This window comes from Mirounga leonina, unplaced genomic scaffold, assembly GCF_011800145.1.
Source record: "Mirounga leonina isolate KUSES-001 unplaced genomic scaffold, KU_Mleo_1.0 Mir_418, whole genome shotgun sequence".
Lineage (NCBI taxonomy): Eukaryota > Metazoa > Chordata > Mammalia > Carnivora > Phocidae > Mirounga > Mirounga leonina.
In genome coordinates, this window is record NW_023270739.1 from 3950709 (window position 1) to 3968948 (window position 18240).

At 40.8% G+C, this 18240-nt stretch overlaps 1 protein-coding gene and 1 pseudogene across 1 annotated transcript in view; both read right to left on the bottom strand.

Moving 5' to 3' along the window:
- The window catches only part of MEI1 (meiotic double-stranded break formation protein 1), a 75270-nt gene that overhangs the window by 23737 nt on the left and 33293 nt on the right, over positions 1 to 18240 (bottom strand). The window contains exons 18-20 of the mRNA XM_034987397.1: positions 16473 to 16641; positions 10757 to 10904; positions 2593 to 2868 (exon numbers count right to left, since the gene is read on the bottom strand). Of these exons, the coding sequence (XP_034843288.1) occupies positions 2593 to 2868; positions 10757 to 10904; positions 16473 to 16641 (593 nt within the window). The remainder of the gene's footprint in view (positions 1 to 2592; positions 2869 to 10756; positions 10905 to 16472; positions 16642 to 18240) is intronic.
- LOC117998622 lies at positions 5766 to 6252 on the bottom strand (annotated as a pseudogene).

An 18240-nucleotide genomic window follows, 5' to 3' on the forward strand; every position in this document is an offset into this window, starting at 1 on the left:
AAAAAGTCCACTGCAATTAGTCACAAGAACATTGCTGTTGATCCTGGTAAGAATGGTTTCAAGTAGCAATGGAGGCAAAAGCCCATGGGTGGAGCAATAAGTAAGAGATGACAATTTTGAGACTTCTAGGAGTTTGGCTGTAAAGGGAAGGACATGAACATGGAAAGGGTTAGGAAGGCAGGGACCAGTGAGAGTCTGGGTCCCAGTAGAAGCCAACCAGAGCAACCAGAAGTAAGTCTGTAGGGGCTTAGACTCTCCCACCACTCCCATAGCCCAGTGTCATGATCTGAGATTTTTTTTCTAGCCTCACTATTCTTTGATTCTCTCCTTCCAGGGATGCTTTAGAAGTCTCTACAAGGTGACATATGAAACAAGCATCTGTGATTCCCTTAAGGGCAGGGACCAACCATATCTGAATTATCTTTGTATCCCCAATGCCTAGTGCCTAGTAAGTACCAAATAAATGTATGAGAAAAGAAAAAGTGAACAACTAAAATCAAGGCCTCTAAAAACCTGCTCCTCCTTACCCTTCTCCAACCCCAACTCCTGTGACATACCCTTCATGTTCCAAAACCTCACCAGACCACTCACTGTCCCTGAATTACAGTAAGCGCTTGCATGCTGCTGTGCTGTCCTGGCAGGATCCTTCCCCAACACTTCCACTTGTCAAATCCTTTGCAATATATGACATATATGACACCTTTCTGCCCTCCCTGCCACCCAAGCACTCTGCCTGACCTTTACTGCCACACTGTTAAGACAGGTATTAGTGGTTTGTTGTGTCTGATTCTCTCCCTGGCCCGTGCAGCAGGCTCTAGGTCCAGTTCTTCCCTATAGCCCCGCTGCTCAAATAAACAGCTCTCCTGTTTGATGGAACACTGGATCAGGGTTGTTTTCTCTCTTGTTCTGAGAGTTAGCTCAGTTTATTGGGAAGAACATTACACAGGGAGTCAAGATCTGGGTTTTAATCTCAACTTTTGTGACTTACGGAAAAACCTCCCTAAACCTATCTCTTCGTTTGTTTAAAAAGAAAAAAAAAATGCTGTAAATATCTCTATCTGCTTTTTTTGAGAGAGACTTCTGTCCAGAACCCTAATTCAACAGGTCAGCAACCTACTCTGTGTGAGAAACTAACCCTGAATGCTTCATCTAGCAAAGAAAATCCAGTTATCTTCGTTCTGTCCATTGCTACTCTCCCTGGCACCCATCTTGCCTTCCTCCTCTATGAACTGATGTTTTACTTTTAACCCATTCCTTCTTTCTTCCTCCTTCAAGGAAGAATTTGAGCCAAAGCATGAATGCAGCCCCTATCAAGCCAACACGTGTGACCTCCCAAGATAAGAGATCGCAGGGATGGAAGGTGAAGATTAAAGTCTGAGGGGGGAGCGTGTGCATATGTGTGTGAATATGGACAGAAGTATGTGCCTAAGGAAGTGAGGTATACAACATGAAGGTGTTATTTCTACAACAATCACTCTAATAAAGTCAGTCCAATAAAAAAAACACTCAATAAATCATGTTTGCTGATGATTAAGAACATCAAAGGAATCCCCACTCTCCCCTAATGGGTTATGTCATTGAAAACAGTGGTTTTAAACTAAATGTCTCCTGGGCACCTGGGTGGCTCAGTTGGTTGAGCGACTGCCTTTGGCTCAGGTCATGATCCTGGAGTCCCTGGATCGAGTCCCTGGATCGAGTCCCGCATCGGGCTCCCTGCTCGGCAGGGAGCCTACTTCTGCCTCTGACCCTCCCCCCTCTCATGTGCTCTCTCTCTCTCTCATTCTCTCTGTCTCAAATAAATAAATCTTTAAAAAAAAAAAAACTAAATGTCTCCTATGCTGAAGTCAGTTTGGCACCTACCACTAGTAATCATTCACTAAATACAAGGTGTCAAATGGTACAAATGATGTGCTTTTTTAAATAAATAACAACTTACAGCAGTTACCTCTACAATAAAATAATGTCACTCTCATTATTTTCCAACATGCTTTCTTGAGTGGATGAAGAAAAGATGGAGCTAAAACTAGTGTATTAGAAACTGTAGACGACAGGCAGCTAGCTGGCTTCTCTGATATACCTGATAGGAATTATAGGAAATGTCTTAATTAAAAAAAAAAAAGCACTGGAATTTCTGACAATTCTGGGTTTGCCCAAGTGAGTGTTGCACATGTAACATTATCCTATGAGTCATGGCAAAAAAAATGCCCTGTCCCTCTACAATCAGCCATCTCCATTAACATGCCCCAAGGGTCTCCTCTGACATTAAACCCTTGTTAGTATAATCTGTTTGAGAGAAGACAGGGAGGTGAGAGGGAATGGTGACTGGGGTCAGCATTTTATAGTTCTATCCCCTGAGGAGTACAGACGGACAGATCTCTCAGTTAGCAAACCTCCATTAGACTTAGAAAAGAGTATGGATTCATAGAAACCAGGCACCTGCTAGCCAAAGGACCTCCCATTCACATGGAAACAGCAATAAATCCAGAGGCAGGCAGAAGCAACTGCAGTTGCCTCCTGACCTCAGTAAACCAACTCCCAGGGAGAGAGAACCCACCATCTCTGAATGTAGAAATGAGTAAGTGGTCTACCTACTAGCAAAATGAGCAGGATGCTGGGGCTGCTTCTGAGCATGTGGAACAGGGCTGTTAAGCTAGTAGGAAGAGGGGACTGCCCAGCAGAGGGGACATCATCCAGCTCCTCATAGCTGCTCTCTTCCCAGGAGAACCAAAGTTCCAGGACACGGTGCCCAAACCTACTCATCAGCTCTGGATACAACAGGAAGAACCTGAGCAGGAGGGGATGGTGGATGTAAACCAGGTGCAGGTCGGGGATGTCCTCTAAAAATTTTCTGATGGCACTGACCACAGCCTGGAGACAAAGAAAGAAAAGAAAGAGACTAAATAAATCTTGCAGAGGACCCAAGACAGCCCAACAAACATAGCCAAGACACAACTGGGAAAAATGTACTTGGCATCTCAGTGCTCCAGGACATCTTCACTAGCTCATCCCAGTGCCCTCCAGTGAGAAGAAAACTCACTGTGCTTATCTTACAACAGTGGTTCTCAAATTAGAGTGATTTTGTTCCCCCAGAAGATTTTTTGAAATGTCTATAGACATTTGTTATTTTCTTGATTTAGGGAGTGCTACTGGCATCTAGTGGGAGAGAGCAGGGATGCCGCTAAATACCCTACAATGCACAGGACAGCCTCCCACAGAAAAGAATTATGTTGTGCAAAATGTTAATAGTGCCAGGGCTAAGAAACCCAGCTCTGTAATGACACTTCCTATGGTGTGTTGTAACGATCAGTGTAGGTGTCTACCTCCCACACTAGACTTGAGCTGCTTGAGGGAACAGACTGATGCAGATTCATCTGTGCACCTGGCATTGGACCTGGCACAGAGGGGGCAAAGGGCATGTGTACTGAATCATTTATTAACCCTCAAAAACCTAGCTCTTCCCATTGCACATATAGCAAAATTTAATCCTTAATATGCTAGTCTAAGAGTTTTATGGTTCATAGTTTGGGCTGTTTCATTTAGGTCTTTGATCCATTTTGAATTAATTTTGTGTATACTATAAGGGTCCAACTTCATGCTTTTGCATGTGGACATCCAGTTGTTCTAGCACTATTTGTTAAAAAGACTATTTTTTCTCCCACTAAATTGTCTTGGCATCCTTATGAAAAATATGTGGGTTTATTTTTGGACTGTCAATTCTATGCCATTGATCTAGATGACTATCCTTATGTCAGAAACACAGTCTTGATTATTCTAGTTTTTAAATTTTTATTATTTTTATTTATTTATTTTTTTAAAGATTTTATTTATTCATTTGAGACACAGAGATACAGAGAGAGAGAGAGAGAGCATGGGCAGTGGGAGAGGCAGAGGGAGAGGGAGAAGCAGACTCCCCGCTGAGCCAGGAGCCCGATGTGGGGCTCAATCCCAGGACCCTGGGATCATGACCTGAGCCGAAGGCAGACGCTTAACCATCTGAGCCACCCAGGCGCCCTATTCTAGTTTTTTTTTTTAAAAGGACTATAAAACTGGGGCCCCTGGGTGGCTCAGTCTTTAAGCGTCTGCCTTCGGCTCAGGTCATGATCCCAGGGTCCCGGGATTGAGCCCCGCATCAGGCTCCCTGCTCAGCGGGAGGCCTGCTTCTCCCTCTCCCATTCCCCCTGCTTGTGTTCCCTTTCTAGCTGTGTCTCTCTCTGTCAAATAAATAAATAAAATATTTAAAAAAATAAATAAAAGGAATATAAAACTACTGATGACTATTTACCAGTATTTATAATAAAGTAAACAATATCCAATATACAGTTGGATAACATTCACCACAAAGTTATTGTTTTTCCTGGCTTCTGCGGAACCAGTAACCCAAATACTGAGAAGATTGAGCCTACATGTAAGGAATGAGTTGGGGTAAAGAAACAACATGCAGGTCAAGAATTTAGATTACAGAAGTCTGTTCACTCATTTATTTCAGAAGATCCTAAATTGCCAACATCTCTTAACCATCTGATTATGATTATGTTTCCATGAATGAAGTCTAGACATTCCATGAATCATGACCTTTTATCCAATACAGCACAGGGCTTCCAACTTCTTGAAAAGGAATGGTTCACTAGAAAGAAACTTTAAATGTCCATTTAACTAAGTTTTGCTTACCTAATTAAAACACACCAGGACTTGTCTAGTTTTCTCATTTGGGTGGGGAAGTTGTGATAAAATTTTCCTTTCAGAGGTTTTGAAAATAAACTTGCATTTCTTTAACTGTAGATATGGATATGGATTCTGATATGGCTGCTTTTACATTGTCCAATTTAAATTGTTTCTATTATATTTAAATCACCCAATTAATTACAAAATTTGAAAGGTTAAAGTTTCAGGAAAAATTTCAATCTAACTTTAAGTGATTTCTTTCTTTCTTTCTTTCTTTTTTTTTAAGATTTTATTAATTTATTTGACAGAAAGAGAGAGAGAGCGAGAACAGGAACCCAAGCAGGGGGAATGGGAGAGAGAGAAGGAGGCTTCCCGCCAAGTAGGGAGCCTGATGCGGGGCTCAATCCCAGGACCCTGGGATCATGACCTGAGCCGAAGGCAGACGCCCAATGACTGAGCCACCCAGGCGCCTCAAGTGATTTATTTTTTAGGGTGCTGAAAATGATGGCATCCCAGAAACATGGGCCTATCCTTGGTTATGAAATGCTCTTTTTGTTTTGGTAAATGTGAAAGAATGAATGAATGAATGAATGAATGGAAGGAAGGAAGGGAAAGAAAGAAAGGAGGGAGGGAGGGAAGGAAACCATTTATGTATGTAATTTTATGTATATATACCAAAAAAACCCAAGTAAACAAAAAACCCAGAATGGTCCTTGGGCATATGGGAGTTAAACACAAATTCTGATTGAGTAACGACTATGAAGACTTCCCCCAACATTTAGAAAAGGTGTTCTTGAATGCAGGGGAATAATATACCATGGTCTCAAATATTCTTTTCTGATAAAGGAAGCAACTTCAGGAAGCTTTTATTTGTTCAAAGTAACCAGTGCTATTAGATGCAAAAGAACTCCAACTACTTCAAAACGAACCTATCAAACTGGTTTTTCATTAGAATGTTATTTCTTCATACTGATAAATAAAAAAACCAAGGCCCATATGTACACACATACATACATATATATACACACATAAATGTATATATAAAAACATATATAAAAAAGCAACACAAACAATTATCGAGCTTCACCTTCTGGACAAGAAAGTCAAGTTAGTCTCCCTTCACAAAAAGCAATTACAATCTGAGAACACTTCATATTTGCCTCTTTTGCCAGGCAAGTCTGCCTCATCTGAATCTTTCCATTTCATGAGAACCATGAATTCTCCACTGCTGTCTGTAGCACTGATTATTCATTCACATCAAGACCTCTGGCAAAGCCTCTTGTTATCAGCAGCATCTCTTTCCTTCTCTGATTGGCTATTGTCAGATTCACTGTCAGATAAAGATTTTCTTTTTGTACCATCTTTTTCTTTACCAGCTTTTTGAGAATTAAGAAATGCTTCAATTAACTCTGGACAATCTAAATTTCCTTCAGGTTCCCAAGTACTGTCAGCATCTATAAATCCCTTCCACGTCAGGAAATACTCCACCTTCCCATTCATTACACATTGGTCCAGTACTTTTTCTGCCACAAACGTTTCAGGCTCTGCCTCTTCTACTTTTTCACGCTTTTCATTCTGTTTCTTTCTCATTTTTTTGTAAACTGGAGGCCATTTTTTTTTTTTTTTTTAAGATTTTATTTATTTATTTGACAGAGACACAGCGAGAGAAGGAACACAAGCGGGGGGCGTGGGAGAGGGAGAAACAGGCCTCCCGCCAAGCAGGGAGCCCGATGTAGGGCTCGGTCCCAGGACCCTGGGATCACGACCTGAGCCGAAGGCAGAAGTCTAACGACTGAGCCACCCAGGCGCCCCTTGAGGCCATTTTTTTATTGCAGACTTGAAGAGCTATTATTCACCACCTCAGAGCTGCTCGGGGTCCTGGGTCTCCAGCATCTCCCTTGATTACTCTAGTTTTGTAGTAAGTTTGAAATCAAGAAGTGTGAGCCCTCCAACTTTATTCTTCTTTTTCAAGATTGTTTGGTTATTTTGGGCCCCCTGCATTTCCATATGAATTTTAGGACAGAAGGAAAGAAGGAAAGGACAACCGGGATTTTGATTGGGATTGTGTAGAATCTATAGATCAATTTGGGGAGTACTGCCATTTGAACACTATAAAGTCTTTTTCTCCCAGTTTTATTGAGATATAGTTGCCATATAACATTGTGTAAGTTTAATGTACACGATGTAATGATTTGATAAATGTATATATTGCAAAATGATCACAAGTTTGGCTAACATCCATCACCTCACAAGTTACAAAGTCTTTTTCCTTGTGATTGGAACTTTTAAGCTCTACTTTCCCAGCAAATTCCAAATATGCAGAACAGACTCATCAGCTATAGTCAGTATATTGTACATTGTATCCCAGAACTTTTTTTTATCTTCTAAGTGGCTATTAAGTCTTCTGATTCATGAACACAGGATGTCTTTCTATTTGTTTCTATTTAGGTCTTTAATTTCAATGACGTTTTATAATGTTCACTGATCAGAAGTACATTTCTTTTGTTAAATTTATTCCAATGTATTTTATTTCTTGATGCTATTATAAATGGAATTGTTTCCTTAATTTCATTTTTGAGCACGTTGTTAAAGACTTAAGTCTACCTTTCGAGCTTCTCTCCAGTCTGTCAAATGACTTAGCTAAGGCACATACACTAGACTTTCTTCCTTGAAGGGATAGACTGGGAAACTGCCCATTTCTGTATCTTAATTCTCTCCTCAATGAAGCCTCTCCTGATGCCATAATCAGATACAATCTCTTTCTCTCTGTGTTTTCATACCTCTTGACTAGTCCTCCAGCTCCAGGAGAGCACTGTTATTGCCTGCCTGTAGAGGATCTTTTTGTCTCTCCTGCCAAACTGGAGCTCCCTGAGATCAGGGAACATGTTTGATTCACCCCAACCCTGACAGGAGCCCAGACAGCACCGGACACATGTCAAGTGGTCAATCCACATTGGGGAGTTATTATTTAATGGGTACAGAGTTTCAGTTTTACAAGATAAAGGGAGTTCTGGACATGACTGGTGGCGGTAGTTGCCCAATACTAATGTACTTAATGCCACTGAACTGTTTACCAAAAATGGTTAAGATGATAAATCCTATTTGTGTATTTTACCACAATAAAAAATCCTGAATGAATAATACACAAAAATAGAAAACAGAATTGAGTTAAAAATCAAGCTGTGATTATATATTACCACTTATATATAATTTTTAAACATGCAAAACAATGTTATACATCATTTATGGACCCACACCCTAGAGAGAAAGCCTGGAGCTCCATGGGCTCCTTCTACGTTTCTGCAGCACCACCATTAGATATGGAGAGAGGCCCCCCAAATCCAACCTTACCACCATTATTGGTCTTGAAGCCATTAGGACTATTCCGATCACGTCCTTTTCTCCCATTTACATTAGTCACCTCAGGAAGCCCAGAAATTTCAGATCATCCCATACGGCTCAAAACGTGCTCTTTTCCGTCCCCATCTCCCACTCATTCCTAGTTCCCAAAACCCTTCCACAGTGTCCTCTAGAACTCACTCACAGTTCTGCAAACTCCTTGTCCTGTGCCTCTTCTTTGAATATTCCCTTCACCTTGTTGCTTTGCTCCTCTTCCAAAAACCTGTCTTGCCTACAATCTCTCAAGCTGAGGCTATTTTTGCTCCCACCTCCCTAGTTCCGAAACATGGCCTCTAAGTTCTCTTTCTCCCTTCTAATCTCCTCCACTTGCCTCAGCCAGTCGTGCCTGTGGTCATGCCCCTAGGCTTCATCATTACCAAGAACGGCATGCTCCTTAATAATCCCAATTCAAGCATCCCACTTTACCACCACCCCCCTACTTTCCAGCTCACTCCCTCTAGTATTTCAATACAACAGTTCTTTGGCCTCCGTCAGAATCAAAATCTTTGGAAACATCCTTTTATTCTCTCTTATTTTTACACCTCACACTAATCGATCCATCAAGATTCTATTGGCTCCATTTCAAAATATATCCAGAAGTTAATGCTCTTCACCACCTCCTCTACTATTTCTTGTCCACATTATTGCTATAACCTCCTAACTGGTTTCTGCACTTCCACCTTGTACCCTCTTGGTCTATTGTCCTAGAAGGCAGAGTCATCCTTTTTAATTCAGCCATGAATCAAACCATGGGACTATATGAGATCACCAAAGAAATAAATTTAAAGAGAAAAGAAAGGCATCAAAGACAGAGCTCTGGGGCACTAGAACACTTAGAGGTCAGGAAGATAAGAGAAAATCACCAAAAGACACTGAGACAGAACTGCCAGAGAGGTAGGAGGAAAATCAGGAGCACACAGCATTCTAGATGCCAAATAATGGCAATGTTTCAAAGAAAAGAGATGCTGTTGACTGGTCAAGTAAGATAATGACAAATATTGATTACTGGCTTTAGTCATGTATCTGTTACTGGTGACCTTAATAAGTGCATTTTCAGAGATGTGGTAACGTTGAAAGCTTAACTGGGGTAGGTTCAAGAGCAAATGGGAGAGCAGGAAGTGTATACAAGCTTAAAGCATCTTGTCATAGTAGAAAACCCAAACTCTGCCAAAGACTACTAGGGTTGTGTCAAAAGGACTCAGGAGCTACCCTTCTAGGCTCCCACTGACCAACGATAGGACAACTGGAGCTTCAAAAGGATAATAACTACAGTGGATCGAAACATCAAATATTTTTAAATCCATGAATTCATAATGACACTAAAAAAAATCTCTTTGGTCCCCTTTGAGGAATGCTAGAAAACCAACTCATTTCTTGTAAAAACTGTAATTAGAAGGAAAGAATCAGGGGTGCCTGAGTGGTTCAGTCGGTTAAGCAAGTCATGATCCCGGGGTCCTGGGATCGAGCCCCGTGTTGGGCTCCTTGCTCAGCAGGTGCCCCCTTCTTCCTCTCTCCCCTGCTCATGCTCTATCTCTCACTATCTCTCTATCTCTCAAATAAATAAAATCTTTTAAAAAAAAAGGGAAAGAATCAAACATTCAACCTATGCTTCCTATATAATCTACCACTTAGAGTAACTGAGTAGTTGATAAAGGAAGTTTCCTTTTATGCAAGTATCCCAGTTAACAAACAAAGAGTGAATGCCAGAATTAGGGTGTTATTATTTTGCAATCCCTAATGAATTAATAGTAGGCAATGATCACCAATGGCTTCAAATATCATCAAAAAAGAGACAATGGGATACTGTATATCTAGGTCTATCTTACTTGAAAACTCATGCACTTCAACTACAACTTTCTGCTTCCATTCAAATTAAACCAGGTCTGCTTACAACATGTTTGCCCCAACAGTAATCAAAAAGACGGGGTGCCTGGCTGGCTCAGTTGGAGGAGCATGTGGCTCTTGATCTCGGGGTCATGTTTGAGCCCCATGTTGGGTGTAGAGATTGCTTAAATAAATTTTTTAAAATCCTTAAAAAAAAGGAGGCAAAGTTATTAGTGAAGAAAGAGTATCCTTAGGTTGAAGCTGAAGTGTCCACATCTAAGGAGTAGAAGCAATCTTCAATGAAAGAGGCGAGAGATTTAGTGATCAATCAGATATAGTCCTGACCCATAAGAATTTATAAAGAATCTGGAAAGAGAAAACTTGTATACACACAACCACTGTCAAAACGATCCAAGATCAGCCTAACAATATTCTGCGTCCCAGCAACCCACCTTGTTTGATAAACTGTTAACAGAAGGATATACCTCACATGTCTCTCCTTCTCAAACCAGAGGCTGTACTAAGAAAAGAGCCTTGGGAGTTGGTTAAGTCTAAATTGGAATCCTGGCTCCACCATCAATTAATTGTGTGACCTAGAGAAAGTTACTTTAACCCAAGTCTTGATTTTCTTACCTGTAAAAGGTAGAAATAATAATCTTTACCTCTCAGGACTACTGAGAGAATTCATTAAATCTGAATGTCAGCCCCCTCCCACTCCCCATTCCACCAAGACTCTCTCTCTCCCTCTCTTCCTCTCTATCTCTCTCTGCCACCTACCTTCTCTCTATAATATTGTCATGGTCTCTCAAGGAGCCATGATGTAAAGGGGTGCAGCAGGAGGAGGAAGAGCCCCAGGCATTTTGGTCCATACCTCATCTAGTGTTCCGTTTTTGTCCTGGCAGATTGCAAGCAGATAGATGGAGGCTCTGAAGACCACCAGTGGAGGGCGCTCACCCTGCTCCTGCAGAGACAGGAGGAAACTTTGCACAGCCACGAACAATTCTGTCTCTGAGACAAACCTGTTGACCAAGGAGAGCCTGAGTGAAAAAGACAGAAATGGCTATCCTGCCTTGCCACATCCTGTCTTGCCACATTCTCCCTCTGCCTTCTGTCCTTCTGCCCCAGCATGTCCATGGCCTAATAACACCTTGCACAAAGAGCATGCTACATATACTTACAAAACACTGCCATACACGCATAGCACAAGGTTCTATGCTTTATACAAGGCCCTGTTAGGGGCCAGAGACTCCTCACTCACAATTAGGAGGTGAAGTGTCTGCCAACTAGACTAGCACTATTAAAGAGAAGGCTGCTACTTCTGGGGTTTAGGAGTCCCATTTTGGCCACCAGTCCACTCCTTTTTATCATTAAACATTGATGTGTTCAGTGGGCTACTTTCTGGGGAAGGGATTCGTCTGTGCTTGTACATGTAACGGCAATAGGAGTGAGAAGGAGACTGACTTTTTTTTGGTAAAATACAAAAGGCATATACCCTATTATACCTTGTGAATTTTCTACCATGTGTATCTCTCACCCATCAGATTAAGTTCCTAAAAAAATTAAACATTTTAAAATGGGTAATACTAAATACAACATAATGTCCTGGAACAGAAAAGGGACAGTAGAGGAAAAACTAGTGAAATTCAACAAGAATGTCAAAACCATGCAATGGGGGAAAAGGATAAGCTTTTCCACAAATGGTCCTGGCAAAACTGGATATACAAAAGAATGACTTTGTACCCTCACCTAACATGATATAAAAGAATATTCCCCAAATGAGTCCAGACCTAAAACTGTAAAACCCTTAGAAGAAAACATAAAGCAAAAGCTTCACAACATCAGATTTGGCAATGCTTTTTTTCGATATGACAAGAAAGGCACAGATAATAACCCCCAAAACAGACAAATCGATTGATGAAGGTTTTTAACTTTTGTGCATCAAAAGACACCGTCAACAGAGTAAAAAGGCAACTCACAGAATGGGAGAAAATATTTGCAAATCATGTATCTAATAAGGGATTAATATCCAGAGTAAATAGAAAACTCCTAAAACTCAATAACAACAAAACATGCTGATTCAAAAATGGGCAAAGGACTTGAATAGACATCTCTCCACAGAAGACATACAAATGTCCAATAAGCACAGGGAAAGATACTCACCATCATTAATCACTAGGGAAATGCAAATCAAAACTATGAGATAATAACCTCACATCCATTAGGATGGCCACCGTCAAAAAGCAGAAGATAACAAGTGTTGGCGAGAATGTGGAGAAATCGGAACCCTTGTGCATCATTGGCGGGAATGTAAAATAGTACAGAGCTGTGAAAAAGAGCATGGCATTTCCTCAAAAAAATTAAAAACAGAACTATCGGATGATCCAACAATCTGGGTATATACCCAGAAGAATTGAAAACAGGGTATCAAAGAGCTCTTTGTACACCCATGTTCACAGCATCATTATTCACAACAGCCAAAAGGTGGAAGCAATCGAAGTGTCCATCGATGGACAAATCTATAAGCAAAATGTGGTATATACATACAATGGAGCACTATTCAGCATAAAAAAGGAAGGAAATTCTGACATGCTACAGGATGGATGAATCTCGAGGACACTGTGTTAGGTGAAATAAGCTAGTCACAAAAAGATATATACTGCATAATTCTACTTATAGGAAGTACTTAGAGTAGTCAAAATCATTGGGACAGAAAGTAGAATAGTGGTTGCCAGGGGCTGGGAAGGGGAAATGGAGAGTTATTCAACAGGTACAGAATTTTACTTCTACAAGATGAAAAGAGTTCTGGAGATGAATGGTGGTGATGGTAGCACAACCATATTAATGTAATTTTAATTGTTTTTTTGTTTTTATTATTTTTTTTTACTATTGAGTTGTGTGAGTTCTTTATGTATTTAGATGTTAACTTTTTATCAGATATATGATTTGCAAAGATTTTTCTCCCATTCAATAAGTTGCTTTTTCATTAAGAGCCTACTGAGTGCCAGGAGCCAAGAAGAGGTTGCCCCTGGGTTCAGCACAAAAAGACAAACTCAACTCCTAGGAGAAAGAACCTGAATCGCCAAATAACAAAACCACCTTGCACAAAGAGCATGCTACATATACTTACAAAATCTAAGTACATATTAATGTACTTAGTACCCCTGAACAGTACACTAAAAATGGCTAAGATGTCAATTTTGTTTGTGTATTTTACCACAATAAAAAAAAATGGAAAAAATACCAATGTACCAAGGTTGGTATCTTAGTTTGATAAATGTACCATAGTTATGTTAACATTAGGAGAAAATTAGTGAAGAATTCTCTGTATTCTTTGCAACTTTCCTATAAATCTATAACTACCCCAAAGTAAAATGTTTATTTAAGAAATAAAAATAAAATGGATGATAGGTATAATTTATACATTATACAGCTACTAAAAGTATGAGGTAGACCTATTAATACATGTACTAACATGAAAAGATCTCCAAGATATATTGTTAGGTTAAAGGGCAAATTGAAGACCTTATATAATACCCCATTCTGTATACTGGAAAAAAAGAAGCATATGTGTGTTTGTTGATGCATAGACAAGTTCACACAAGGCACCTAACAGTAGTTAATGCTGGCAGATGTATGGAAATGTATTTTATTTTAACTTTATACCCAACTATTTTACTTGCATATTTACATTATTTTTAAACAAAACATTCAAAGAATCACATGGGCAGTAATCAAAACAGTATGGTATTGGCATAAAAACAGACACATAGACCAATGGAACAGAACAGAGAGCCCAGAAATAACCCCATGCATATACAGTCAATTAATTTACAACAAAGGAGCCAAGAATATACAATGGGGAAAGCATAGTCTCTTCAATATATGCTGTTGGGAAAATTGCACAGCCACATGGAAAAAAAAAATAAAAGTGGACCACTATCTTATACCATACACAAAAATTTACTCAACATGGATTAAGGACATGAATTAAGACCTGAAACCATAAAACTTCTAGAAGAAAACATAGGCAGTAAGCTACTTGACGTTGGTCTTGGGGATGATTATTTTAGATCTTATACTGAAAGCAAAAAAAAAAAAAACCAAAAAACAGGGGACTATTTCAAACTAAAAAGCTGCTTTTTTTTTTTAATGCTTTATTTATTTATTTGAGAAGGGAAAGAGAGCAAGTAGGGGGAAGGACCAGAGGGAGAGGGACAAGCACGCTCTGCGCCGAGCACAGAGCCCCACATGAGGCTCGATCCCAGTACCCTGAGATCATGACCCAACCTAAAATCAAGAGTCGGAGGCTTAACCGACTGAGCCGCCCAGGCGCCCCTCAAACTAAAAAACTCCTGCAAAGCAAAGGAAACCATCAACAAAATGAAAAAGCAACTTACTGAATGGGAGAAAAATCTTTGCAAATCATATATCTGATAAAAAGTTAATATCTAAATACATAAAGAACTCACACAACTCAATAGTAAAAAAAAAATAATTAAACAATTAAAATAGGGCGCCTGGGTGGCTCAGTTGGTTAAGCATCTGCCTTCGGCTCAGGTCATGATCTCCGGGTCCTGGGATCAAGTCCCGTGTCAGGCTCCCTGCTCAGTGAGAAGCCTGCTTCTCCCTCTGCCTGCCCCTCCCCCTGCTTGTGTTCGTGTTCAATATCTCTCTGTCAAATAAATAAAATCTTAAAAAAAAATTAAAAATAAGTCCAATTTAAAAATGGGCAGAGGATCTGAATAGACATTTTTCCAAAGAAAACGTGCAGATGGCCAACAGGTACATGAAAAGATGCTCAACATCACTAATCAGCAAGGAAATGTAAATCAAAACCACAATGAGGTATCACCTTACACCTGTTAAATGGCAATTATCAAAAAGACAAGAAAAAACAAGTGTTGGCAAGGATGTGGAGAAAAGGGAACACATGAGCACTGTTGGTGGGAATGTAAATTGGTGCACCCACTATGGAAAAGAGAATGGAGTTTCCTCAAAAAATTAAAAACAGAACTACCATATGATCCAGCAATTCTACTTCTGGGTATTTATCCAAACTCAAAAAGATATGTACACCCCCATGTTCACTGCAGCACCATTTACTACGGCCAATACATGGAAAAAACTTACATGTCCATTGGTGGAGGAACAGATAAAGAAAATGTGATACGTACATACACACAATGGGAACACTATTCAGCCATAAAAAAGGGGAATCCTGCCATTTGTAACAAAATGGATTGACCTTAGGGCATGAGGCTAAGTGAAATAAGTCAGAGAGAGAAAGAAAAATACTTTATGATCTTACTTATATGTGGAATCTTAAAAAAACAAAAAACTGAACTCAAAGATAGAAATAACATATGATGCTGGAACATCTAAACAAGCCACATGCAAATGAATGAAGTACTGATATGTGCTACAAATATTATGCTAACTGGATGAGTCTCAAAAAAACATTCTGCTAAGTCATTTATTGTATGATCCATCTATAGGAAATATTCAGAATAGATAAATCCATAAGGACAGAACACAGATTGTTGGTGCCAGGAGAAGGAACAGGGGGTGAAAGCTTAATGGGTATGAGATTTTATTCTGGGGTGATGGAAATGTTTTGGAACTAGAGAGAGGTGGTGGTTGCATAATTGTGAATATACTAAATGTCACTGAACTGTTAACTTTAAAATGATTAATTTTATGTTATGTGAATTTTACCTCAATAAAATTATTTTTTAAGCTTAAGGAATAATAGTCCTTTGATTTTGAAATTTTAATAAATTGTACAGTAATTTGTTGTTTTGGTTTTTTTTTAAGAGACTGGGGAGGGACAGAGGGAGAGGGAGAGAGAATCTTAAGCAGGCTCCATGCCCAGCACAGAGCCCAGTGCAGAGCTCAATCTCAGGACCCTGAGATCATGACCTGAGCTGCAACCAAGAGTTGGATGCTTAACGGACTGTGCCACCCTGGTGCCCCTTAAATTGTATAGTAATTTTTTAAGAAAGATTTTATTTATTTATTTGAGAGAGAGAGCGCGAGAAAGAGCTAGTGCAAGTGGCAGGGAGGGGCAAGGAGAGGGGAGGGGTAGAAGAAGAGGGGAGGAGTAAAGGGAGAGGGGAGGGGCAGAGAGAGGGGAGGGGCAGAGAGAGAGCCGAGAAGCAGGTTCCCCACTGAGAGGGGAGTCTGCCCCAGGGCTCAGGGCTCAATCCCAAGACCGGGATCATGACCTAAGCCGAAGGCAGACACTTAACCAACTGAGCCACCCAGGTGCTCCTGTATAGTAATTCTTAAAACCAAAGTAAACCATTAAAAATTTTTTTCTATGCACAAACAATACTTTTTAAAGATACTGAAAAAGTCTCATTAGCACTCTAGGCCTCTGCTCTCAACACTGTGACTACCCCCCTGCCTTAACCCTCCTCCAATATGTGAACCCCTCAGGAATACAACCCATTTCTCACTTATCTCTGTGTCCCCAGTGCCCAGCACCAGGCTTGGAGCAGATGCCTCTGTGAATATTTATTGAACTAAACTGGGCTACAGATGTGGGTCCCAGGATGCACTGCCAGCCACTGGCATTGAACACTGACCTATCTTCGTGGATGTAGGCCAGGTAGAAGAGGAGCAGGATGCAGTACTGTCTCTGGCGAGCAGTTCCCTCCACATACTGGCGATCTGACAGGAAGGCAAGGCTTTCGGGGCTCCTGCTGCTTATCTGGGGCAGCCCATGCTGCAGGAATGCAGATACTGCAGAGAGTTCTGGGGAGGAAACAAGCAGGAGAAAGCCACATAGAGAACACAGGAAAGCAGCTAATCAGCACATGAGTACCTACTATATGAAGAGTACTGCACAGAGTAGCAGGGTACGTGTGGGATAAAAGGAAATCAGTTTCCTATTGCCTTATAAAGCTTTCAGCCTGCCAGGAGAGACTAAAGGTAACATGTGGAAGAACATGGATACAATCCTTCATTCATTCATGGGCAAACATTCACTGAGTGGCTACTCTAGGCCAGGCTGTGACACACAGGCCCTATCTCCGGGAGCTGGTGGCTGAGAAAAGACAGATGAGACAGAAAGTTACAGGACACGCAATCAAGTGCCCCGTTCAAGTGTGGACAAGGGTGTGACTCATACCACCTGGGGTGGGGAGGACAAGCTCAAAAAGAAGGGAATTGTGGAAGGTAAGCAGAAAACAGGCAGAAAAGCGAGGGGAGAGAATCCTAGGCACAGGAAGCAAGGTGTTCAGAGGCCCAGAGGTATAAGAGGACATGTTTAGGGTGCAGCAAGGAATTCTGTCTAACCAAACCAGCAATGAATAGATGTGGAGTGTCAGGAGTTGCAAACCTATGTGACATAATTTGTAGTTTGAATGCGGAGTAAAGAATTTGGATTTTATCCTGAGAACAGATTTCCTATGAAACCTCTGTTTCAGAAGAGAAAGGGTGTTTTAATACCAAAAGAGTATAAAAGGAAAAGACTTCAGAGCTTAAACTTTGAATAAAGTCAACTTTATAGAAAATTCACTCTATTACCCTTCTTTTCCACATTTCACCATAGATCAGAGGAACCTTCATCACTGTCTGACAATGCCCCACAGACTGATGTTTGGCGACCACAGCTGAAGGCTAGGGTGTTAGGAGGGTAAGACTTGGTTTTCAGATCTTTCCAGCATGGATGGAGACTGGTTTGAGGATGAGAAACTGAAAGCAGGGGGCCAAGTTAGAGGTCAAGTGAAAAGTCTGTCCTGCCAGGGCAGTGGACTTAGGGCCAAGTGGAGGGTGAGGATGGAGAATGCACATGCAATTTGATAGCAGAGCCAGGCCAGGTCTCCTAATTCTAAGTTTAGTGATTTTTCCATCAAAGCACACTATGATTATTATCGTAAAAATGAAATTAATATCCTTGAGTTTCACACATCCACCCGCCCTTTCTCCTGATATATAAAAGAAGCAGTCTGCATGTAAACAAGGTCTGCTGTTCTTCCTGGCGCTCTGAGATTTGACAAGGCCTCAGTGTCTGAGGAGGCAGATATGTGGGGCTCCTCCCATTCCCAAAACAGAGGGTGCTGTCAGCAGCAGCGGGGCTAGCAGAGTGAGCCCAGGAGATGCTGTGCAGCAGCACCAACCACGGCAGAAGTAGTTGTGCTAGTCTCTCCGCAGGCCAGACCACGGACCAGACCACAGACCACTTATACCTCTCATACTACAAATTATGTCACATAGGTTTGCAACTCCTGACACTCCACATCTATTCATTGCTGGTTTGGTCAGACAGAATTCCTTGCTGCACCCTAAACATGTCCTCTTATACCTCTGGGCCTCTGAACACCTTGCTTCCTATGCCTAGGATTCTCTCCC